The following is a 27,097-nucleotide window of genomic DNA, read 5'->3' as shown; positions in this document are numbered from 1 at the left end:
GTCAAGAAATGTGTTTTGCAAAAAGCGGCCTCCTGGTGGCGCTATAAAAGGCAAATTTTAAAAATTTGGGGCAGAGGTTCTGCTCTGGCATCCATGGAGTGTGTGTGCACAGTTTCACTGCGATCAAGCCAACGGTGCCAGAGATTAGCTGTACACAAAATGACAGAATGACGGACACACGGACGGACGGACGGACGGACGGACGGACGGACACACGGACGGACGGACGGACAGGGGGCAAAACATACTCTCTCGCCATGCCTTTCGGCCTGGCGGAGACAATAAGTGCAAATTAGTCATTTGGAATCCCATGTTACAGCATAGCTAGCTAGCAAGAAGAAATCTAAAACTGTCCTGAAACTAAGGCGTTTTCAACTTGCCATCCGGCCTGAAATATGCACAAATGACATGGAATTCTTAGATATCCCAATAGCTGAACTCGTCTAGATGCTTTTAGATGTGTTATTTTTGACTGTAGCAGCTATATTTCTCTCAGAGGAGTGTAATTAGTCACCCAGGGGCAGGCGGATTTCAGCCACACTGTAGTGCACTGGCGGATTTCAGCCACATGGGGGCGCGGCTGCACACAGGCAGTGCACACAATACTGCACACAGACAGACGGACACACAAGCCGAGCACGGTTAAAAGCTTGTTACTTTTTGTTGGCTTGTTAAAGGAGAATAACACTGGATGCTTGTTTCTTTCCAGAACCTGGCAACTCGTGTTGCCAGGTCTGGAAACAATCAGAATCAGTTTTATTGTCACATCACAGGTTTACAAGGTAAAAAAGTGGGTGAAATTCTTTTTTGTACATCGTTCCCATCGCAACGTAAGGCCAGACAAGTTATCTACATATTTACAAATTACCTGAGATAATAAAAAAAAACTAAAAAAAACTAAACTAAGGTGCCTGAGCATAGCAGCAATGTATTGTATACTGTGCATGTTATACTTATACTGTGCATGATAGACAATGGACGTTAAGGTGCTTAGAGGAAAAGGAGCACAATAAAAAAAGACCCAAAAAAAAGTCAGTGCGTTATACAAGGGATTAAGGTGCAAAAGGTCAGTGCGTGTCCACCTAGAGTGGACTGACCCTAGTATAATCCGCATGTAGCTCCATGAGGGAGTGCAACAAAAAGTCATTTGTACCTGGTGTAGTCCACAGGTGTGTCCGAGGGGGGGCCTAAGGTCCAAGTCATTGTCCCTGGTATAATCCACAGGTGTGTTCAGGAAGAGCCAGAAAAGTCTGCGCCGCCTGCTGTCAGGCTGCTGAACTCATCCAGGCTTATGCCCCATTCAGCATTCTGACAGCAGCTGGATTGAAACTACACCAAAATCTGGTGGTGGAACTCTTGATACTGCGGTAGAGCCCCTTGCCCGGTCGCGGTCGTTGTAGGGGGTTGAACAGTCTGTGACTTGGGTGGTGCTTGTCCTTGATGATGCGCTTGGCTTTGACCACGCACCGCTTTTTGTACAGTTCCTGGAGCGCTGGGAGCTCGATTCCCATTATCCGCTCTGCCGATCGCACTACTCGTTGTAGGCTGACCTTTTCTCGGGCAGTGCAGTTCCCGTACCAGGCCGTGACACAGCCTGTTAGGATGCCTTCAACAGAACTGTTGTAGTACAGCCTGAGGATGCGACGTCCTACTCCGAGCTTCTTCAGGCGGCGGAGCCAGTACAGTCGCTGCTGAGCCTTTTTCCTCACGTGTGTGGAGTGCGTCTCCCATTTGAGGTCCTCCTCGATGTGTACTCCGAGGAACTTGAACTCGCTGACCCTTTCCACTGCAGCACCGTCGATGAGGATGGGCGCATGGTCTCTCCGCGGCCTCCTGAAGTCCACGATCAGTTCTTTGGTCTTGTCGACGTTAAGAGAGAGGTTGTTCTCGCGGCACCAGTGTGCCAGTGATTTGATCTCCTCTCTGTAGTCAGACTCGTCGTTGTTGACGATTCGGCCTATCACTGTCGTGTCGTCCGCGTACTTTATGATGGTGTTGGAGACATGTGTGGCTATGCAGTCATACGTGTACAGGGAGTAGAGGAGAGGGCTCAGCACGCATCCCTGGGGTGCTCCGGTGTTGAGGGTCAGGGGGTCGGATGTGATGCTGCCCATTCTCACCACCTGATGTCGGTTGGACAAGAAGTCCTGTATCCAGTCGCACATGCTTGGGTGTAGCCCTAGGTGTCTGAGCTTTTTGTCAAGTATTGCTGGGACAATGGTGTTGAATGCTGAGCTGTAGTCCACGAACAGCATACGTACATATTTGTCCTTCAGCAGCTTGTTGTCCATGTGCGAGAGGACGGTGTGGAGAGCCATGGCAATAGCGTCGTCGGTGGATCTGTTTTTGCGGTATGCATACTGCCACGGATCCAGCGAGGCAGGTAGCGTGGAGCTGATGTATTCCCTCACCAGTTTCTCGAAACACTTGCTGACGATCGGGGTGAGAGCAACAGGTCTCCAGTCGTTCAGGCATGTCACTTTGGCCTTTTTGGGAATGGGCACAATGGTTGACATTTTGAACCCTGCAGGGACCACAGCCAGGGAGAGGGAGAGGTTAAAGATGTCAGCGAAGACACCCGCCAGCTGGTCTGCACATGTCTTAAGGACCCGGCCTGGAATCCCATCAGGTCCGGCTGCCTTGTGGATGTTGACCCGTGTGAAGGCTGTACGCACTTCTCTCTCCGAGATGGTTAGAGGATGGTTCTCCTCTGCTGGTGCTGCTGATGGCCCCGCTTGGCTGCCGCGGTTGGAGCTGATCTCAAACCGGCCGTAGAAAGTGTTCAGTTCGTTGGGGAGGGAGGCAGGCGGGTTCACCTCGCTTCTGGTTCTTGTTTTGCAGTCTGTCAAGGTGTGTACTGCCTGCCATGTGCTCCTGATGTCGCCATTGCTGAGTTTGTCTTGCATCTTTTTTGTGTAGGCCTTTTTCGCCTTCCTGATGGCGCTGTTTAGGGCCGCGCGCGTCGTGTTGCGCGTTTCCACGTCGCCAGATTTGAAACCAGCGTCCCGTTCATGCAGATGTGCACGTACTCCGCTGTCCATCCATGGTTTCTGATTGGGATAGATCCGAACTGTCTTTTTTGGGACTATGTCATCTATGCACTTGCTGATAAAGCCAGTGACTGAGTCTGAGAGTTCGTTGATGTTATTCCCAGCGGCGTTCTTAAACATCCCCCAGTCAGTCTGGTAGAAGCAGGATTGTAGCATATCGTCTGTGTCCTCAGACCAGATTCGGATTTCCTTCTCAACGACCGGCTCCCTTTTTAGCCTCTGTTTGTAGGCAGGTAGCAGCTGGATGGCGTCGTGGTCAGAGCTTCCTAGCGGTGGGCGGCGGAGAGCTTTGTATCCATCCTTGAAGGGCGTGTAGCAGTGGTCAAGAATATTGTCACCACGGGTACTGCAGGCGACATGCTGGTGGAATTTGGGAAAGACCTTTTTTAAGTCTGTCCGGTTGAAGTCGCCTAGGCAGATGACTGCGCAGTCCGGGTGGCGATTTTCTTGTGCACTGATCGCCTGGTGTAATTCCCTCATAGCTGTGTCCTTATTAGCTCCAGGATGAATGTAAACAACGGCTACAATCACGATGCTGAAGTCGCGTGGTAGGTAGAAAGGACGGCAGGCTATGATTAAAAGTTCAAGGTCTGGTGAGCAGTGACTATCTAGGATTTTAACATCTTTGCACCAGTTGTTGTTGATCAAGGCACAAACTCCCCCCCCACGTTGCTTACCGCTCAGTACAGGGTCTCTGTCCTTCCTATACGCGGTGAAGCCAGGAGGAGTGATAGAAGAATCAGATGCTAACTCCGTTAGCCACGTCTCTGTTAGCACAACAATACAAGTGCTCCTCGTCTCTGCGTTGTATTTAACGCGCGCCAGTAAGTCGTCCATAGTGGTCACTGTTCTTGATTCACACAGAGATCTAACGTTCGCTAGCAGGATTGAAGGCAGTGCAGGTTTATATCCACGTTTTGTTGTTCTTACGAGAAGACCCGCTCTTGTGCCTCGTCGCCACGGTCTTTTTCGTCGGGGGTTTGTTGTTGATCCAGCCGGAACAAAGGGAACCCCACCCCCCACCCAGCCGAGTGGAAGGTTTTCGGCAAAAAAGTCCGGAATTCTGTGTGTAATCGCTGTGCTGATGTCCATAAGTGCTTGTCTGTCATAACTCCTTAGACACGTGACGGTGTAGGGAAAAAAGAGAAGGCTAAAAAATACTAAAAAGATGGAAAAACGTTGCGATGTTACGGAGCGCGTACAGATGCGGCCGTCCTTCATGGCGCTTCCAGTACCATGTGTACCAGCAACCAGTGTTAAGTCGTTCGCCATTAACGGTGGCCTCGCAGGAATTTTCAGCGCATGTTTGACTATCATGAGACTCCACAATGACTAGCAGTAGAGAAAAAAACAACTTTGGATCGGTTATAATAGACGAATCTCCCTAACCCACGCGCTCCCATTATGACAACGGAGGGGGTTTAAAAAATTACGACAGGGGAATCTATGGAAAAAAAGAACGCCACTTTTCACGTCGGTAGGTGAGTAACGAGACATCAAAGACAACACTTAATTTGTCCGGTATTCTCCTTTAAGCATTATTTCATTGATGGGCCGACTGAGTACGATCCCACTTGTTACAGCCAAACTTCATTTGTGAGCATGGTACTGCGTAGCGCTGTGTTCAGGGAGGTGCTTACGTGTGTGTTCGGGAAACCCCCTAACTTAAGGCAGCCTTCATACCGGAAGGAACAGGAACAATGCAAGTTGGGAATGCATGCCCCAGCCGGTTAGGTAATAAGATTCTCAAGGACTGGTTATTCAGAGAAATTGTCCAATTTCCAGTCTTTAAGACCAGACGATTTTTCAAGGGGAGGAAAATACAGAATCTGTTCTTGTTATAACATTATTACAACTGTGCATGGCAAGAAACTTTAAGTACACTTCACATGTTTAATTGCAACTTGACAGTTGTGCTCTATCACTCCAATGTTGGGAAATGTTAGCAAAATTGCACAAAAGACAAGCACCCATAATAATGAGTATTGTAATGAGCTGTTTAGTATTGTAATGAGTCCATACAACTGTGTTGAGTTCATAATAAATGCTTTACTGAAAGTAACGTGAACAGTACAGGTATAGAGCATAACATTCTGCCAACTACCCCACTCACTTCCTGGCTTCATAGTGACGTCATAGTTTATCTTAATGTATGCTACATCTATCAAGAATCATTTTACTCCTCACTTCATCCTCACATCATATGCCTCTATACCCTGGAATTGGAAGATAATAGTCAGAGTGAAGAACACAGGCTCCTGAGTTTCAATTTACTGCATTCCTTCACCTGCATGAAGGTATTTAAGAAGACAATATTTAGGGAGGGATAGCCTACTCCATCAATTACTGTAGCATAATATCACATAGCAGAAATGATCTATGTGTGAATCTTTCAAAGTATATGACTGTAAATAATCAATAATTCGTCATGCTTTGTGATCAGATTTACGGTAGACTAACTGCAATCTTCTTCCTTTTCAGTCCCAAACACCTCAACCTCACAGAGAGTCAGGATTTCATTTTTTCCAGGAATCACAATACTGACAAACTGACCCTCCATCCCATTACAGGTAAAGGACTTGGTCTCGCCAGCTGGGATAGAGTTGATTACAGCACATCTGACCAAAAAGAGAAAACAGATGTTGCAAATGCAAATCCACATAAACACTGCAACTGTTGCTGTAATACATAGAACATTTTGTCAGAGTCAAAAGAACTATGGTGCAATGAATGGTGCAAACATATGTCAATTAATTTTAAACATTTTATCTCTATTGACTTCAGACTCAATGGTGTATTCCTGCAAAGCAAACAAGTGCATACCTAGGATTTCCATTTCCATTGTCGTTCAGGGAGTTTCCAATGCGGATCTCAGCTCCATTGATCGTTTTTTCACAGCAGTCTTTTCTGTTGGTGATCTTGACTGTATTCACTTTGTAAGTCTTCTGCAGATCCACTCTCCACCAGGGTTTAGACTCTTTATTTGTGTGGGTACAGGACTTCTGTGACCAGACACTGTCACGATTCCCATCAATGGCTCTTTCCGGAGTTCCAGAATGAGCTATTGAAGACTGAGCTACTTGTCCACCTCGTGCCACATTTTCACCTGCATGAAGGTATTTAAGAAGACAATATTTAGGTAGGGATTACTGTCCCATTCATAGTCACTTGTAACTCCATCACTTAGCATTATAGCAAATAGCAGAAATTGTGCATGTGGGAATCTTGTAATCTTTGTAGTCACTTATAAAGCCATCAATTAGCATTAGGCCTATAGCAAATACCAATATAGCTGCGTGGCAAAGTATTGCCGACAAATTAAATGCACAAGTTGTCCAAAACTATGCAATTAATTTATATACAAATCCATAAATATATAATTCAGTTAGGTTTAAACATAAGGTGTTTAAGTGAATGTTGGAATTATAATTATAAACACTTAGAATAATTTTCTAATTTCTAATTTCTAAAATCGAAGATCTACAAGTGAAAAGCTTGCCTTTTGGCGGCCGGGGGTCCACGGTCCACGGGGGTCAACGGGGGTCAACGGGGGTCCGGGAGTACACGGGGGGCCGGGCCCCCCCGTGTACTCCCAGCTAAATTGCCATGGTAACTAAGCTAGGCTTGCTTCAATTCTCTTTTGAGGAATCGGATAAGGCTAAACTTAGCCAGGGTGAACTGGCTAAACTAATCTTCAAGATAATTCACCGTTTGAGGAACCGACTCAGCTCTAATCCTGGCTAAATTAAGCCAGGATAGGTGGTAAAGCCAGGCTTTAGCTCTAATTCACCTTTTGAGGAACAGGCCCCTGGTGGACTGTTGCTGTTGCTCACTTTCTAAAAGAACATAATTATGAGAGAGAGAGAGAGAGAGAGAGAGAGAGAGAGAGAGAGAGAGAGAGAGAGAGAGAGAGAGAGAGAGAGAGAGAGAGAGAGAGAGAGAGAGAGAGAGAGAGAGAGAGAGAGAGAGAGACGGAATAGATTGAAGAGAGAGAGAGAGACGGAATAGATTGAAGAGAGAGAGAGAGACGGAATAGATTGAAGAGAGAGAGAGATAAACGGAATAGATTGAAGAGAAAGAGAGAGAGAGAGAGAGAAACTGAATAGATTGAAGAGAAAGCGAGAGAGAGAAATGGAATAGATTGAAGAGAAAGAGAGAGAGAGAGAGAGAGAAACGGAATAGATTGAAGAGAAAGAGAGAGAGAGAGAGAATCGGAATAGATTGAAGAGAGAGAGAGAGAGAGAGAGAGAGAGAGAGAGAGAGAGAGAGAGAAACGGAATAGATTGAAGAGAAAGAGAGAAAGAGAGAAACTGAATAGATTGAAGAGAAAGAGAGAGAGAGACTTGGAAACGGAATAGATTGAAGAGAGAGAGAGAGAGACATGGAAACGGAATAGATTGAAGAGAGAGAGAGCGAGAGAGACATGGAAACGGAATAGATTGAAGAGAGAGAGAGACATGGAAACATAATAGACTGAAGACAGAGAGAGATGGAAGCAGAACGGATTGAATGGAGATCTCAACCTATTGCCATTAACAGGAATCGAACCCTCAACCTTCGGATTGACAGGCTGCAACACTACCTATAGTGCTATAGCTTTGTACAGATTGAGGTTGTCTGTTGAAGATAAAAGTGAACCAGTGAAAGCAGCCGACCTACAAGCTCAGAAACACGTTGCTATCTGAAAAGTTGTGAGATTGTAGATCGGAGAGAGAGAGACATGGAAATGGAATAGATTGAAGAGATAAGGATAATTCCTTTAACAGGTCCGTTCATGAAAGTCCTTGCGGTCTTGTTTCCAATGAGGGCCTGTGAGCAATTAGGGGTTAAGAGTCTTGCTCAGGGACAAATTTCATTTGCTGGCCTGGCCTGGAATCGTACCTGAGGCAACTAGGGCCTCTGGCTCCCTAGGCTGGCTCACTAACCACTCAGCTATGGCCGCCCCTCAAGAGAGAGAGAGAGAGAGACATGGAAACGGAATAGATTGAAGAGGGAGACATGGAAACGGAATAGATTGAAGAGAGAGAGAGAGAGAGAGAGAGAGACATGGAAACAGAATAGATTGAAGAGAGAGAGAGACATGGAAACATAATAGATTGAAGAGAGAGAGAGAGATGGAAGCAGAATGGATTGATTGGACATCTCAACCTATTGCCATTAACAGGAATCGAACTCTCAACCTTCGGATTGACAGGCTGCAACACTACCTATAGTGCTATAGCTTTGTCCAGGCTAAGGTTGTCTGTTGAAGATAAAATTGAACCAGTGAAAGCAGCCGATCTACAAGCTCAGAAACACGTTGCTATCTGAAAAGTTTTGAGATTGTAGATCGGCTATTTTCAGAATGAAGTATGTCATACATTTCAAAAACATACCTTCTCAGATAAGCATTTCATGTTATCTTTATCAATTGCATATGTATTCATTAATACAGTCTTGTTGTTTGCAATGCACTTTAAATGAAGTCTCCACCAAGTGAGGCTTGAACCGGCAACCTTGATGTTGTGAAACATTCACTTAAGCGGGAAGCCATTGGACCAACAGACCTGATCCAGTGAAAACGGAGGTCAAACAGATGATACCATTTCACGCAAATAACTGAAAAATCCTAGGTTTAAGTGTTTTTCAAACTGCTCAAAATTGCGGACAATCTAAGGGCGGAGAGAGAGACATGGAAAAGGAATAGATTGAAGAGAGAGAAAGATGGTAGCAGAATGGATTGATTGGCCGTCTCTACCTATTGCCATTAACAGGAATCGATCCCTCAACCTTCGGATTGACAGGCTGCAACACTACCTATAGTGCTATAGCTTTGTCTAGGCTGAGGTTGTCTGTTGAAGATAAAATTGAACCAGTGAAAGCAGCCGATCTACAAGCGCAGAAACACGTTGCTATCTGAAAAGTTTTGAGATTGTAGATCGGCTATTTTCAGAATGAAGTATGTCATACATTGAAAAGACATACTCTCAAATAAGCATTTCAGGTTATCTTTAACAATTGCACTTGCATTAATTGACACAAGTAAGACGCGCGAAGGCTGGAAGCGAACGCAGATTGACTGAGGCTGCTATATTTCAACCACACTGTAGTAGTGCACTCTGCCGCACTCTGCCGGCTGTATACAGGCAGAGTGCATGGGGGCGCGAGCCAATGAGAGCGTGAACACACGCTGTATACAGGCAGTGCAGCTGCTGGCATTTCAGCACGGATTTTCGAGTCACATGGGGGCGCGAGCCAATGAGAGCGTGAACAAACACGGAAAGACCATAAATAAGGGACAGACACACACACACACAACCCAAGCACGGTGATATAGTAAGCTCCACTTGGTCGGAGGCCTCCTTCCGCGTTCGCAACAATCATGTTGTGTGCAATGCAACTTAAATGAAGTCTGCATCAAGTGAGGCTTGAACTGGCAACCTTGAGGTTTTAAGGCACACACTTAAGCGAGAAGCCATTGGAACAACAGACCTGACCTGGTGAATATGAGAGAGAGAGAGAGAGCGAGAGAGAGAGAGAGAGAGAGAGAGAGAGAGAGACGGAAACATAATAGATTGAAGAGAGAGAGAGATGGAAGCAGAATGGATTGATTGGACATCTCTATATATTGCCATTAACAGGAATCGAACCTTCAACCTTCGAATTGACAGGCTGCAACACTACCTATAGTGCTATAGCTTTGTCCAGGATGAGGTTGTCTGTTTAAGATAAAAGTGAACCAGTGAAAGCAGCCGATCTACAAGCTCAGAAACACGTTGCTATCTGAAAAGTTTTGAGATTGTAGATCGGCTATTTTCAGAATGAAGTATGTCGTACATTGAAAAGACATACTCTCAAATAAGCATTTCAGGTTATCTTTAACAATTGCACTTGCATTAATTGACACAAGTAAGACGCGCGCGAACGCTGGAAGCGAACGCACATTGACTGAGGCTGCTATATTTCAACCACACTGTAGTAGTGCACTCTGCCGCACTCTGCCGGCTGTATACAGGCTGTGCAGCTGCTGGCATTTCAGCACGGAGTTTCGAGTCACATGGGGGCGCGAGCCAATGAGAGCGTGAACACACGCTGTATACAGGCAGTGCAGCTGCTGGCATTTCAGCACAGATTTTCGAGTCACATGGGGGCGCGAGCCAATGAGAGCGTGAACACACACGGAAAGACCATAAATAAGGGACAGACACACAACCCAAGCACGGTGATATAGTAAGCTCCACTTGGTCGGAGGCCTCCTTCCGCGTTCGCAACAATCATGTTGTGTGCAATGCAACTTAAATGAAGTCTGCATCAAGTGAGGCTTGAACTGGCAACCTTGAGGTTTTAAGGCACACACTTAAGCGAGAAGCCATTGGAACAACAGACCTGACCTGGTGAATGAGAGAGAGAGAGAGAGAGAGAGAGAGAGAGAGAGAGAGAGAGAGAGAGAGAGAGAGAGAGAGAGAGAGAGAGAGAGAGAGAGAGAGAGAGAGAGAGAGAGAGAGAGAGAGAGAGAGAGAGAGAGAGAGAGAGAGAGAGAGAGAGAAGCAGAATGGATTGATTGGACATCTCAATCTATTGCCATTAACAGGAATCGAACCATCAACCTTCGAATTGACAGGCTGCAACACTACCTATAGTGCTATAGCTTTGTCCAGGCTGAGGTTGTCTGTTGAAGATAAAAGTGAACCAGTGAAAGCAGCCGATCTACAAGCTCAGAAAGAACGTTGCTATCTGAAAGGTTTTGAGATTGTAGATCGGCTATTTTCAGAATGAAGTATGTCATACATACTTCATACCCTCTCAAATAAGTATTTCAGGTTATCTTTATCAATTGCATATGTATTAATTGACACAATTACTGGTAGTGTCTGTTGATATTTATAAGTATTTCCGTCCATTATGAACCAAGCCTCTGTGTCCCGAACTACTCTAGATCACTGGTTCACAAACCATTTACCAATAAAGGCATTTTTGTGTCTCCTCGGAACGAAAACTAGTGAAAGTAGCCGATCTACAAGCTCATAAAACGTTGCTATCTGAAAAGTTGTGAGATTGTAGATCGGCTATTTTCACAATGAAGTTTGTCATACATTGCAAAAACATACTCTCTCCAAGAAGCATTTCATGTTACCTTTAACAGTTGCACATGCATTATTTGGGTGAGAGAGACATGGAAACATAATAGATTGAAGAGAGAGAGAGATGGAAGCAGAATGGATTGATTGGACATCTCAACCTATTGCCATTAACAGGAATCGAACCCTCAACCTTCGGATTGACAGGCTGCAACACTACCTATAGTGCTATAGCTTTGACCAGGCTGAGGTTGTCTGTTGAAGATAAAAGTGAACCAGTGAAAGCAGCCGATCTACAAGCTCAGAAACACGTTGCTATCTGAAAAGTTTTGAGATTGTAGATCGGCTATTTTCAGAATGAAGTATGTCATACATTGCAAAAACATACCTTCTCAGATAAGCATTTCATGTTATCTTTATCAATTGCATATGTATTCATTAATACAGTCTTGTTGTTTGCAATGCACTTTAAATGAAGTCTCCACCAAGTGAGGCTTGAACCGGCAACCTTGATGTTATGAAACATTCACTTAAGCGGGAAGCCATTGGACCAACAGACCTGGTCCAGTGAAAACGGAGGTCAGACAGATGATACCATTTCACGCAAATAATTTAAAAATCCTGGGTTTAAGTGTTTTTCAAACTGCTCAAAATTGCGGACAATCTAAGGGCGGAGAGAGAGACATGGAAACGGAATAGATTGAAGAGAGAGAGACATGGAAACAATAGATTGAAGAGAGAGACAGATGGAAGCAGAATGGATTGATTGGACGTGTCAACCTATTGCCATTAACAGGAATCGAACCCTCAACCTTTGGATTGACAGGCTGCAACACTACCTATAGTGCTATAGCTTCGACCAGGCTGAGGTTGTCTGTTGAAGATAAAACTGAACCAGTGAAAGCAGCCGATCTACAAGCTCAGAAACACGTTGCTATCTGAAAAGTTTTGAGATTGTAGATCGGCTATTTTCAGAATGAAGTATGTCATACATTGCAAAAACAGACCTTCTCAGATAAGCATTTCATGTTATCTTTATCAATTGCATATGTATTCATTAATACAGTCTTGTAGTTTGCAATGCACTTTAAATGAAGTCTCCACCAAGTGAGGCTTGAACCGGCAACCTTGATGTTGTGAAACATTCACTTAAGCGGGAAGCCATTGGACCAACAGACCTGATAGAGTGAAAACGGAGGTCAGACAGATGATACCATTTCACGCAAATAACTGAAAAATCCTGGGTTTAAGTGTTTTTCAAACTGCTCAAAATTGCGAACAATCTAAGGGCGGAGAGAGAGACATGGAAACGGAATAGATTGAAGAGAGAGAGACATGGAAAAAATAGATTGAAGAGAGAGAAGGATGGAAGCAGAATGGATTGATTGGACGTGTCAACCTATTGCCATTAACAGGAATCTAACCCTCAACCTTCGGATTGACGGGCTGCAACATTACCTATAGTGCTATAGCTTTGTCCAGGCTGAGGTTGTCTGTTGAAGATAAAAGTGAACCAGTGAAAGCAGCCGATCTACAAACTCAGAAACACGTTGCTATCTGAAAAGTTTTGAGATTGTAGATCGGCTATTTTCAGAATGAAGTATGTCATACATTGCAAAAACATACCCTCTCAAGTAAGTATTTCAGGTTATGTTTAACAATTGCACATGTATTAATTGACACAATCATGTTGTGTGCAATGCAACTTTAATGAAGTCCGCATCAAGTGAGGCTTGAACTGGCAACCTTCAGGTTGTGAGGCACACGTTTAAGGGAGAAGCCATTGGACCAACAGACAAGAACTTGTGAAAAAGGAGATCACACAGATGATACAGTTTCACGCAAATAGCTGACAAATCCTGGGTTTAAGTGTTTTTCAAACTGCTCAAAATTGCGGACAATCTAAGGGCGGAGCTTACTGGTCAACGTGACACATGTGTTCCTCATGAGTCAAGGCACATGTGTAAGCAGGTTTAATGGCTGTCGGCCAAACGAGGCATGACTTTTGCCTGTTTAAAGTTTGCACTTTAAAAAAATCGCTATAGCGCCCCCCTTTGACCAATTGGAGTAAGATTGGTTTCAGTAATATTTGGAATGACCCTCAACATTAACGCAAAGTTTCAAAGAAATGTGAGTCTGCATGTATGTGTTAGGGGCAGATGAATAATTGTCATAAAACTGCAATATTCATTGGCTCATTAAAGCTTCATTTTTTCACTTATGGACAATCTTTTGCTGCTTGTTTGTCGGCATAGGTCCAAAGTTCATGTGTAAAACGTTTCGTGCAGATTAATCAAAAATCCCAGGAGGAGATAGGTTTTAAATGTTTTTCATATAATTCAAAATGGTGGGAGATCTAAAGGTCAGAGGTCAAAAGTCAGAGTGTGAAAGTTGTTGATCATGAGTAGACGCATATGTATATTGAAGTTTCATGGCTGTAGGTCAAACAGGGCATGAGTTGTACCTGTTCAAAGTTGGCATTTTGCTATAGCGCCACCTTTTGACGAAAGATTGTGAGAATTATTTCTTGATAGTTTTTCATGACCATCTACCATATGGCCAAGTTTCGTAAAAAGCGTATGCACGGTTCAGCCAGAACTGCCAAAAGTGGCAGAAGAAAAAAGAGGGGAACATTAAAACAGGTCCAGAGCTGAGCTCTGGCCCCGTAATTAAAGGTGCATGTGTGAATCTTCAAAAGCGAGACTGTTATTAATCAAAACATTTGAATGGTTTGTGATCAGATCCTTTTTGTTCCCAAACATTGTAATATTTTATATACACAAATATTATTGCCATGACTAGCAAAGTTAGAAATCACTTTGTCTCATAACATTGATTACAATTACTATTTAAAGAATTTTACTCATAATGCAATACTGTCCATACTTTCCATGCTGATGAGGCATATCTCCCCAGTAAAAACAATCAACACGAGGATAACATCTCCGGTTATCATCCTGTGAAAGAAATTACATCAGTGAGTGAACTCTTTCAAATTGATAACATTTCAGAGAAATGTCAGGTACACTTAAAGGTAGGGTAAGTGATTTTTAGTCAGAATCAGAATCAGTTTTATTGTCACATCACAGGTTTACAAGGTAAAAAAGTGGGTGAAATTCATTTTAGTGCAGCTTAAAAAAAACAGCACAGGTAAGTTTTTCTCTCAAGCTCTTTAATGAACAGAAAATACATTTTCAAGTAGGTTGTCAATTTCAGCCAATCAGGAGAGAGTATCAATTTTTAGTTTCACATTGGTCAGCTCATTTATTTTTGTAATCACTTTCAATTTCACTGATTCACTGATTGGATCAAATTGGTATGTGTTTACTGAAGAGCTGGTGATGAAGGCAGACCCCTGTTACTGAGCGAACACTCTATAGCAATGATTACTATCAGAACATAGAGCTATTTAACACTTACTTTCACAAAGAAAATATCACGTAACCTCTGCCTAAAAAAATATGCCTAATTTCACTTTTTGTGCCGGACACTGCCTCAGTTCAAATAATAATTCAAAAAGGTTTCCTGGTCTGCAGCTAAAAGACAGAGCCTACAGAAAGATAGATAATTCACAGATAGAAATGGGGACAGGGAAAGGCTGGCAATTACAGAAAGACAGTAAGCAAGTAAAGAACACCTAACAGTTCATGCAGTCTAACTGGATTTAACATGGAAAAGTTGATCCCCACAGCGAAATCCAGATGTCTTATATAACAGCAGCAAAGTTTAAACACAGGTAGGAGTCAAAGTAAAAAAGACAAATAAAATAGTTGAGCTTAGATTCCGCCACTATCGTCAGTGTCCAGCCGGGACCAGCTAACTCCTTTTTCAGTTTTTTTTTTTTTTTTCATAAATCAATGCTATTGAACCCCCTCTACATCTGTGTAATTTTTTTTTAATAATAACAGATGAAAAGTATTAAAAAGCGCCTCTGACGAAAACTCCTAACTCCATTGGACCCTCAAACTGTCCGTCAAAAACAAACAACTCCCCCCTCCTCTCAGGCTCTCGAGAAGCTCTGCTCTGTATGAGGCAGACAGGGAGAAGATTTTTCAATGCTTTTGGGAGAACATAAACTGGGAAGAGAAGAGAATGTATGTGCAAGGTTTGATAGATGTCACCCCAGTAAAGAGGAGAAGGGTGTCTTCACAAAGGTCATCTGCTCGTGTTTTCTTTTTAAATGTTAATGGACAGAGAATGAGTGTGTGCAGGAGTTTGTTACAAACATCTCCAAGAGCTCAAGGAGATCATGCCAAAAGACTTTCACAGCTTTTATGACAATCTAAAGCACTAAGAAACACCCACCACACACACGCAACACAACACACAACAGTGTGATAATAAAATGTTGATAGGTATATGATAGGTAAATTCAACTGTGGTTGTTATTGTTAGTGCAGTAGGCTACAGATTTGATAGGCTAAAGATTCTATTTTTCATGAATGTATTTTGTATTTATATGCCATTTTTTTTATTGTTGGTGTGCCATGATCGCTTTTGTTAAATACATGATTGAGTATTGAGGCAGAATTGTTTGTTGCACTCAACTGTAGAAGAACAACAGTGGTAACAGTTAGATCCATGGTTGTTTACAATGCATGTTAAAATAAAAGTTGTTTAAGTACAGAATTCAGCTTGATCTATAGTATATGAGGATGGCGCTCACCATAAATAGCTGATCTCCAAGCTCACAATGCGTTGTGATGTGTTGTGAGCTTTGAGATCCATTGCCAGCTGTTCTTATCAATGATGGACAAAACCTCCTAACTCCACTTGCACTGGATTTGGGTAAAGTGGTGATAATATAATGACACATGCAAGTATCTGATAATATATAAAGTCACAATACCAAGTTTGATGAGGCAGTATTGCTTTGTTTAAAAAATATAAGGTTTTCTTCATTTTCTGAAAAATTGATATTTTGTTTTTCATTTCCTGAACAATTACCATTTTGGATTTAGCTGGTTCCGGCCGAACAGCAGAGATATGCAATATGTTTCTGAATTAATATTGTTGGTAGAATATCAATAAACAGTGAATGTATGAATGAATATTCGGTATGTGTATCACCATATGAATTAATATGTGCAGTCTATCAACAATGAATATATTGATGAAAGTAGTATTTTCTATCAACATTCATCCTTAACAGCCATCCTTTGATGTTGGGCAATATTATTTAGCAGTCTCCAGTTGGTATCAACTACTATAGGTAAATTGGTAAAAATGTCTAATGATTGAGTATTAGTAAATAAACCAGTATTACTTTCAGTACACAAAGTAATGCTAACAAATTAGTGTAATTAACTGTCATGTTTTATATTTAAGTTGTGGACATTCTATCAAACCTTACTGTAACTTTGTAACTATCTACTGTAGCCTACTGTAGATAGAGCATAAGTAGAGAGGAAAGGCAAAGAACATTGATATCACAGGATACATACTACATACCTTGAATCTTTACAATGACCGTTGTCCTCTGTATCTGTATGTATACTGAGCAGTACTGTAGCGCTTGTTTGACAATGAACAATTGCGCCTTTTTATATCTCTCAAGGGGCGGATCCCGAATGACAGACTGAAAGAACTGTTTAGTTTAGGACGACACTGGTCAAATAATAAATGATCAGGTGGCAAATTGTGACAGATGTTGAACAGGATCTACTGTAGCCTATTGTAGATAGAGCTTAAGTAGAGCGGAAAGGAGGTAAAGAGAAGATTGATATCACAGGACAGGACACATACCTAGGAAGACACTGGTCAAATAATAAATAATCAGGTGGCAAATTGTGACGGATGTTGAACAGGATTTGAAAGGACAAGTGTGTACATCCTACCACATAGTTTCACCTTAATACGGAACATTATACAAAACCTTGGTAGATAATTCAATGACATAGGCCTACTGTACATAAAATATCACAAATATGAAACGTATCCTTTATGATTGCCCACTTTTGTTTCTGCAAGGGGTAGACATTTAGATTGTTTCCCGGTTTTCACAACAGGTCTTTTGTGAAAAACAGACTAAGTCAGAAGCCTTGCCCAACCCCCCCAACCCCCCCAACCCCCCCCCAGTCCGTCCGTCCGTCCGTCCGTCCGTCCGTCCGTCCGCCTGTCTGTGACCAGCTAATCTCCGCCACCGTTGGCCCGGTCGCTGTGAAACTGTGCACACACACTCCCTGGATGCTACAGCAGAACCTCTGCCCCACATTTTTCAGATCAGCCTGTCATAGAGCCACCATGAGGACGACTCTTGCAAAACACATTTCTGGATATTACTCCTACAGATGTTGTCCAAAAAACACGCAAATCGGTACACAGTATCTCTATAGTCATGTGATCAACACGGATCTGTCCAATTTTCCAAATTCCATTCTGATTGGCTAAGATTAGCTCCCAAAGTTTGCAGGATTGCTCCGTTTTGAACACAATGCCTCAAATCATGAACGCAGCTTGCGATTTCTGTGAAATTTCACACGCACATTCCCACTAGGCCGAGGAAGAAATGCCACTTGAAATGTTTTAAATCAGCCTCATGGTGGCGCTATAACAGGCGGATTTGCGTTTTTAACTATAACTGCACCGATCTGCCAGAAACTTTGCACGCACACTCCCTAGAGGCCAAGGAAAAACTAGCCTGGTAAACCCTCCCTCCGGAAATCTCATTTCCATTTGATTCCAGGAGTGAGTCTGGCATGATCGCCCATTCTGCAATAGTGGCTGTGGGCTGGAGTTGGGCGGGAGTAATACCGTTGACTGATAACCCCTTCAGCCAATGATCAATTGCAGTGCATTTTTACCACCTCCGCGACTAATGTGACGCAACGGGACTTTTGAGATGGCCATGCCCAAAAGAGGTTGCCTTATTTGGATACACGCGTGTCACTGCCCGCCCCTGCCGGTTCTCTGAATTTTTATTTTTAAATAGGCTCTGTCATGATTAATTGACCACATGTATGAAGTTAAACAACTAAATTCTATCCAAACAATATCTTACAAGTAAATTCCGTGCCTCAAAAAATATGTTTGAGAGCGTTTTAAAACCGAAAATAAAAAGTAGAAACTGCCCACAGAAACAATGGCTGCCGTTCGTGTTTGGTCGGCTGCACTCAGGCTGCACTCGGGTCCATTTGGGCTCACTCGAACTCGCCACCTGATTGGCCAACTTTTGCTGTCAATCACAGAACGATGAGCGACGACGCTGATAGGCTCGGTTTTTTGGTAATGCGCTAGAAACGCCCATACAAGCCTTCATGCCAGACTCACTCCTGGAATCAAATGGAAATGAGATTTCCGGAGGGAGGGTTTACCAGGCTAAGGAAAAACATTTGCCCTGCATTTTTCACATTTGCCTTTTATAGCACCACCAGGAGGACGACTTATGTAAAACACATTTTTTGATATTTTTGTTTCTTTCTGTGCAGCACTTTGGGCAATCTTTGGTTGTATGTAAATGTAATCTATACATAAAGTTTGATTTGATTTGAACTGCTTCCTCCTCCGCGCTCCTCTGTGGGCTGCACTCAGGGTGAAGCTGAAAACAAGTTCCCCGGCGGGATGAAAAAGGTCACCAAAAAACAAACAAAAACAAAACAAAAAAACATTGAAGACCCTTGCTCTACGGCACTGTTTCTCAACCAGTGGGTCGGTACCCAAAAGCAGGCAAGGGACCGTTATATATTGGGCACAGACTTCTTGGTCAAAATGGAATACTCCAGTAAAGTAAAAATACCTAAAAAGTGTACTTAAGTACAGTACTTGAGTACTGTACTGTACAATTAGACCATTGTCTATACAAAACTAGATATTCAACTTGATGTTCACAGATGGAACAAGATACAGAGAGAGAGAGGGGAAACTTTTGGAAAATGTATTTGTTTCCTTGTCACGCAACCTCACACACTTCACACTTGCAACATGGACATTCTACTGTACAGCATGATTTACACAGTAAGTGTGAGAGAGAGTTCTCTCTCTTGACAAACTGTCAAGAGAGAGTACAAATTTGACTTGAGTTCATTCAACCTCCACCATCAGTTTGATTCTCTTCCTCATAAGTTCACGATTTTTTCATTTTCTTTACAATGACCGTTGTCCTCTGTATCTGTATGTATACTGAGCAGTACTGTAGCGCTTGTTTGACAATGAACAATTGCGCCTTTTTATATTTCTCAAGGGCCGGATCCCTAAAATGACAGACTGAAAGAACTGTTTCGTTTAGGACGACACTGGTCAAATAATAAATGATCAGGTGGCAAATTGTGACAGATGTTGAACAGGATCTACTGTAGCCTATTGTAGATAGAGCTTAAGTAGAGCGGAAAGGAGGTAAAGAGAAGATTGATATCACAGGACAAGACACATACCTAGGAAGACACTGGTCAAATAATAAATAATCAGGTGGCAAATTGTGACGGATGTTGAACAGGATTTGAAAGGACAAGTGTGTACATCCTACCACATAGTTTCACCTTAATACGGAACATTATACAAAACCTTGGTAGATAATTCAATGACATAGGCCTACTGTACATAAAATATCACAAATATGAAACGTATCCTTTATGATTGCCCACTTTTGTTTCTGCAAGGGGTAGACATTTAGATTGTTTCCCGGTTTTCACAACAGGTCTTTTGTGAAAAACAGACTAAGTCAGAAGCCTTGTCCAACCGCCCCCCCCCCCCAGTCCGTCCGTCCGTCCGTCCGTCCGTCCGTCCGTCCGTCCGTCCGTCCGTCCGTCCGTCCGCCCGTCCGTCCGTCTGTCTGTGACCAGATAATCTCCGCCACCGTTGGCCCGGTCGCTGTGAAACTGTGCACACACACTCCCTGGATGCTACAGCAGAACCTCTGCCCCACATTTTTCAGATCAGCCTGTCATAGAGCCACCATGAGGACGACTCTTGCAAAACACATTTCTGGATATTACTCCTACAGATGTTGTCCAAAAAACACGCAAATCGGTACACAGTATCTCTATAGTCATGTGATCAACACGGATCTGTCCAATTTTCCAAATTCCATTCTGATTGGCTAAGATTAGCTCCCAAAGTTTGTAGGATTGCTCCGTTTTGAACACAATGCCTCAAATCATGAACGCAGCTTGCGATTTCTGTGAAATTTCACACGCACATTCCCACTAGGCCGAGGAAGAAATGCCACTTGAAATGTTTTAAATCAGCCTCATGGTGGCGCTATAACAGGCGGATTTGCGTTTTTAACTATAACTGCACCGATCTGCCAGAAACAAAATTGTTATCAGTGAAATCTTTCCCTCTAAAATCGCTATCAAAAATCACACATTGAACTAAAATAGTTTAAACTAGAACAGCCAGGGGCCTATTTCACGAAAGCAGAATGAAATAAGCCTGGATTTAAGCCAAATCCAGGTTTGACAAAGTCTGCTCCGTACAGCCTGGTTTATTCCGTTCCACGAACAGCAAGCCAGGCTGAGAAGGAGCTACTTTGTCGAGCTAGACTTTGTCAAACCAGACTGTGTCAAGCCAGGATGGTAAGCCAGGCTTCACGTATTCCTGTAAAAGACCATGAAAGTCGATAGCAGAATCCTTGAACTTGACCAATCATGGAGCCCAAAACCAGAGCGGCGTTCTTCTCTGTGGCTGAACAGCAGCACTGCAGCAGCTCATGGAATCATACAAGGAAGTAAAATGTATAATAAGCAAGAAAGGAAACACGGCCGCAATAAATATAGATCCAGGGAGAAAGCGTGGCAAAGTATTGCCGACAAATTAAATGCACAAGTCGTCCAAAAATATACAATTAATGTATATACAAGTCCATAAATATATAATTCAGTTAGGCTTAAACATGAGGAGTTTAAGTGAAAATTGGAATTATGATTATAAACACCTAGAATAAATTTCTAATTTCTAATTTCTAAAATCAAAGATCTACAAGTGAAAAGCTTGCCTTTTGGCGGCCGGGGGTCCCCGGTCCACGGGGGTCAACGGGGGTCCGGGGGTACACGGGGGCCGGGGGTCAACGGGGGTCCGGGGGTACACGGGGGGGCGGGGATAAACGGGGGGCCGGGGGTACACGGGGGGCCGGGGGTCCACGGGGGGCCGGGGGTCCACGGGGGTCCACGGGGGTCGGGGGGTAAACGGGGGGCCAGGGGTCCACGGGGGTCCGGGGGTACACAGGGGGCCGGGGGTACACGGAGGGCCGGGGTACACAGGGGTCCGGTGGTACACGGGGGCCGGGGGGGCTCACGTGCGCATGTATGCGCGAGCATGTGTAGACGCGCCTGACGTTGCGCTTCATTAGTTCAAACATCTACAGTACACCACTGTCTATCTTCATATAGCCTACATTGATATAGAAAGAGGAAGTCATGGAGTTTAAAAATTAAAACAAGGGTATTGTGCAGTCACAGTTACCAACAGTATAGTAAGCTCCACTTGCGCGGAGCCTCCTTCCGCTGCGTTCGCAAACACCAACAGTCAGAAAATATCACAGTGTCTTTATGAAGTTTAATGCTCGTGTGTGTGTGTGTGTGTGTGTGTGTGTGTGTGTGTGTGTGTGTGTGTGTGTGTGTGTGTGTGTGTGTGTGTGTGTGTGTGTGTGTGTGTGTGTGTGGTGTGTGTGTGTCCGTCCAGTGTTGGTACCATATCACATTTCTAGATGATCCAGTCAGCAGAGCCTGGCTACCGAGTAGTAAGGTCACTCCTTACACAGAACTAAATCAACACTATGTTATGAAGGTGAGTACCCTTGTCTCCCTGCCTCAATATCTTGTTTGTTTGCCAACCTCTCTGCACTACGCTCTTATTGGGAGTCTACCTGTCGCTGTACTACAGTACATGTGCAGTATACTCTACTTAGGCCTATACATGTATCTACCTTTGTGTATTGTCTTGATGTTTATTATGGTCCCCGCTTGAAATATGGAAGCATTTGTTATTGAATGCGGGAGGGGCACCCGGTCACCCGGGAGGCTGAAATTATAAATGAGGGGGTTGAACCAATTAACAGTGACATTGGCCCTGCCATTCTAGATGCAAATGTTGTGCATAGTTTCACTAATGGCGGGCAAACAACCACTGTGCTGTCTGATGCCAAAAGGAGTGATAAAGCGTTGGATAGAGGTTACCGTAAACATTTAAGGAACACAGAAGGTGGCAACAACTGGAGCATATGGTATGTGGGATTACACTGGGATTATCACTCCATGATCTTTGAAAAGTGTGTTTATAAATCAACACATAATAAAGCATTATGACTTCTAAGGTCAAGTACAGTATGGCAATGCTTCATAATTGCTGGACATTACATTTTTTATTGGGAATAAATTGCGGGTCTGGATCCGGATCTTCAAATAGAAAAGATTGTATAGTTATATATATATTTAAAAAACAGTACCGGGTTTGGTGATATTGACAAAATCTGCTTTGTTTGCGTTCATTTACAGGCTAAAAGAGCTCCTCCAGAGCCTTTTCCCTGTAGTCAACACTACAATGAAGAGCATATTTTGAATTATCAATTTCTAATCAACGGAGCAATATACCAAAGTGTCCTAGCCCTTTAAGTAAAAAAAAGAGGAAATAATATTTTTGAAATCTATGCAAGAACACAAACCTTTTCTGGCTACGCCTCCATTTACCTTGCCATGGTGTAACTCCAAAGGTGGACAACAAATAAAAAAAAATTGCAATAAATGCTCCTCATTGACTTACATTGTACGGTGAAACAGCTCTCAAAGTCACTATTTTAGCACATAAACGAACACAAACAAAGCTGATTCTGAGAATATAGAACATCACCAAACCCAGTACTGTTTGTTTTTTTAATAAAAATGTCAACTTCCTGTTGATTTTACTATTTGAAGATCCGGATCCGGATCCGTGGATCCAGTCCGGGTTTTCTTCTAAATAAAAATAGCAAAATCAACAGGAAGCTAACATTTTTATAAAAAAAAAAAACAGTACTGGGTTTGGTGATGTTCTATATTGTCTGAATCAGCTTTGTTTCCGTCCATTTACGTGCTAAAAGAGTGACTTTGAGAGCTGTTTCAGCGTACAATGTAAGTCAATGAGGAGCATATTTTGAATTATCAATTTCTAATCAATGGAGCAATTATTTTTGATTTCTTGTCCACCTTTGGAGTTACATCATGGTAAGGTAACTACACAACCCAAACCTCTACCAAAGTGGTCTTGCCCTTTAACACACCCAATTAGCTCTTATAGTGACTCATGATCAAACTATAACAATTTAGATCAGTGATTATAATACACTATAAAATTATTATAATGTATTACAACTACTTGAGAAAATTGCCCCCTTCCTGCCTGAAAGCCCAATGCTAGTGGTTCTACTTCCCCTGGAGAAGACAGTGTAGAGCTGGCCTTGATACAGGTAGATCCCAACTCATTCATTCTCTTGTCCCTGACCTTTGTTGATGAATTGAGAATGCCAGCATGACACAATCTTCACTCTACTACTGTCTGTAGCCTCAGGTCCTGCATGGCTGGCAGCTCTGTCCTGGTGCTGTGGTGTTTTAAGTAGTAACTAAGTACATTTACTCAAGTACTGTACTTAAGTACAATGTTGAGGTATTTTTTTTACTTAACTGGAGTATTTCCAATTGTCAGTACTTTTACTTCTTCTCCACTACATCTCAGAGCCAAATATTGTACTTTTACTCCACTACAATTATTTGAAAACTTTAGTTACTAGTTACTTTGTAGATTTTGATTATTAATACAAAACATACAGTAACCATTTTAGACATTTGAAAACTTGTGAAACGGGACATTCTGCATAATGAGTACTTTCCACTTTTGGTACTAAGTATATTTTGATGCCAATACTGTTGTACTTTTACTCAAGTACATTTTTAATTCCAGACTTTTACTTGTAACAGAGTACTACTTCTACATTGCAGTTGATACTTTTCCTTAAAGACGGGGTGCCGTGATTTTCAGTGATTTTTTTCCACCCCTAAAACATAATCATCAGGTATTATGGTTATACTAGGAGGAAGATTTTTTTCAAAAAAGTGTACAGAAATTGTTAAAATTATGTTTTATGTGGCTACGCCTCCAGTTCATTAAGTATACCTGGTTCTCACCTTAGCACCTCCTCCACCACCTTAGCACCACCCACCTGTCCTAGTCCCTCCTCCTCCTCATGCCCACACCTGTTGTGTTATGATAATGAGGGGTAGGGTATATTTTTACTATGTCACTAAAGGACTGTTTTTCTATTGCCACGTTTGACCCTCAAGGTTTCAGCCTCCAGGTAGAAACTCAAAATAGTCAGAGAAGACATAAAACACCATAAAAACACCACCAGGGGGCTTAATGAAGTTCTATCAACCTAAAACCAGAAAAAGTGCAAAACAACCATTGCACCACCTCTTTAAGTAAAACACTTTTTCCACCACTGTGGAACAAATTGTTAATGTCTGTTGTACATACTGTATTTAATGAAGGCCTTGTACCTACAAAGCCACCTTGAGTGCCTGGACCTGGAATCTTTATGCCTTTCTGGCATATTTTTCCTCTCTCTTGAACATTGTTCCCTTTCATGAGCACCGGTGGCCTGAAGGATACCAGTAGCGCTCCTGTAACTTATTTTTTTCTATAATTATACTGTGTTATATGCAGATTAGAATGCATTATAATTACTGTAGGCCTATGTTTATGATGCATTAGAGAGCCATGTGAATTATGAATGTATTTATTATTATATCATTATTATATTTTTATTTACTTTTCCCAAATATGGTTTTAATATAAATGCAACACATTTTATAGATCATTATGTTTATTCTTATGTTTACAGTCTGCATCTAAGGTATACAAGCAGCAGCTAACGGCAGCCATTGCCATGGCAACAGATGCCCAAAAAACACCACTACTGATATCTGTCCGTCCGTCCGTCCGTCCGTCCGTCCGTCCGTCCGTCCGTCCGTTCGTCCATTCGTCTGTCTGTCTCTATATGCCTACATGCCTGTCTACCTGAATTTCTGTGGATATGTCAGTAACATCCACTGTTATTCTGAAGTGACCTCAGAGTCAGTTAAACAGTCAGTAAGATGTCCCTCTGTCTGTTCCTCTCCATCTGTTGTGTGTTTGTCCCTCTGCCACCCCACCCACCACCCTCTATATCTTTGATGTTATTTGTGATGTGTTTTTTTTTTTTTTTTACCTCACAGAGAGAAATACGCACGCACGCACGCACACACGCACGCACGCACGCACGCACGCACACAGGTTTCAGACATTGGTATTATACAGTACCTTGCATTTCTGCTGCTGTTTTATCATTTGACGGTGACGGTGCATTTTCCTTATTCCTGTGGGTAATATTTCATCTATGCGTCTCTCATCATTCTGTCTTTTAGATGAACACAAGCAGAGGAGGAAGTTAGAAGAGAGAGAGGAGAGGGGAGAGGAGAGGAGATCAGCCGAGAGCAAGTCAAAGAGGAGTATAGAGAAGAGGACGGGAGGAGGAGTGAAGGGTATGAGGGTGAAGAAGATGCCAGGTGAAAGAAAAATTGGTTTGAGAAATTAATTACAGTGTCTAGATCATCACACCGTTGAATTTTGTTTTATTAAATACTGACAATCATTTTGTACTGGCTACAGGCGTTAAGGCTGTTATTATTATATACTACTATTATATCACAATTCAAATGGCTCTCAAGCTATACTGCAAGAATACATTTTTCCTACATTTAGATGGAATCTGGAACATACAGGAGATGTCTGACAGATAGAAGGCAGTGAAGGTGACCCCCCAACACACACACACACACACACACATACACACACACACACACGCACACGCGCACGCGCACGCGCACGCACACGCACACACGCACACACACACAGAATGCAACACTACAAGAAAGATGTTGCATTGAGTGAGGGGTGTGGCCACATCATAGACACGTTCTCTAGTCTAGGGGGGTTGTTAACTTAGTTTAATTTGTTTATTTAGACGGGACACTGTGTATTAATGAACAATATTAATGTAATGTAAATACACCGGATTTCACAAAGATGCTAATTTATATCCGCAGTCCCCACAAAAACGCATACAAACTAAAACAGGCAGACAATGGAGTACATTACATTACAAAGGGAAAAGACGAAACAAAAAGTAGATTATAACACGTTATCGCAAAATGTATATCAATGTCAAAGGGTGCCATTTTCCTTTAAAGTGAATTCTATTGACTACATTATTTATTCCCACATTCTGACCCGGAACCTGCAGTCATGTTATGTGTATCTATCTGTCTACCTGTCTGTATGTCTGTCATGACGCGAACGCTTGGATAATGTAATGCATCTTGTTTCAAAGGACTTCCAGGCATTTGAATGGCCGTGTATAATCTATATTTTTGTCTCCGCCAGGCCGAAAAGCATGGCGAGAGAGTATGTTTTGCCCCCTGTCCGTCCGTCCGTGTGTCCGTGTGTGTGTCATTCTGTCTGTGTACAGCTAATCTCCGGCACCGTTGGCTTGCTCGCCGTGGCACTGTGCACACACACTCCCTGGATGCCTAAGCAGAACCTCTGCCCCGACTTTTTCACATGGGCCTTTTATAGCGCCACCAGGAGGCTGATTTGTGCAAAACATATTTTTTGACAGTACTCCTACAGATTTGTCCAAAAATCCCGCAAATCGGTACACAGTGTCTCTATAGTCATTAAACGAAACAAGTCTTTCAGATTTTTCATGTTCCATCCTGATTGGCTAAAAATGGCTTCCAAAGTTTGCAGGAGTGCTCCGTTTTGAACAAAATGCCTCAAATCATGAACACAGCATGCAATGGACCCTTCGCTAAACCCCACCCCAAAAGCAATTGTCCAATGCCAGCTTAGCAACCGTTGTTAGCCTGGCATAGGTCTGGCAAGCTTTCGTCACCTGCCATAGCTGTCAATGTTATATCGCCCGCACACACACACAATCATTTGCAACATAATGGCAAGAATAGGAATACCACGATAACGTAATGG

General features: G+C 42.8%; 1 protein-coding gene across 1 annotated transcript; it reads right to left on the bottom strand.

The window, feature by feature from the left end:
* Positions 1-5,085: 5,085 nt before the first annotated feature.
* Positions 5,086-16,618, bottom strand: LOC308088797 (fucolectin-1-like). The gene is made up of 4 exons (XM_080433379.1): positions 16,559-16,618; positions 13,994-14,064; positions 5,874-6,156; positions 5,086-5,668 (listed from the first exon to the last, which is right to left on the bottom strand). Exons 2-4 carry the CDS (start codon positions 14,061-14,063, stop codon positions 5,506-5,508), a joined length of 516 nt encoding a protein of 171 aa, XP_080289505.1. The 5' UTR covers position 14,064; positions 16,559-16,618; the 3' UTR covers positions 5,086-5,505.
* Positions 16,619-27,097: the final 10,479 nt, after the last annotated feature.

The sequence above is a fragment of the Gymnoscopelus braueri genome, assembly GCF_963280865.1.
Source record: "Gymnoscopelus braueri genome assembly, chromosome: 7".
Lineage (NCBI taxonomy): Eukaryota > Metazoa > Chordata > Actinopteri > Myctophiformes > Myctophidae > Gymnoscopelus > Gymnoscopelus braueri.
Note: the sequence above shows the minus strand (reverse complement) of the source record. Positions and strands in the feature narration are given on the sequence as shown.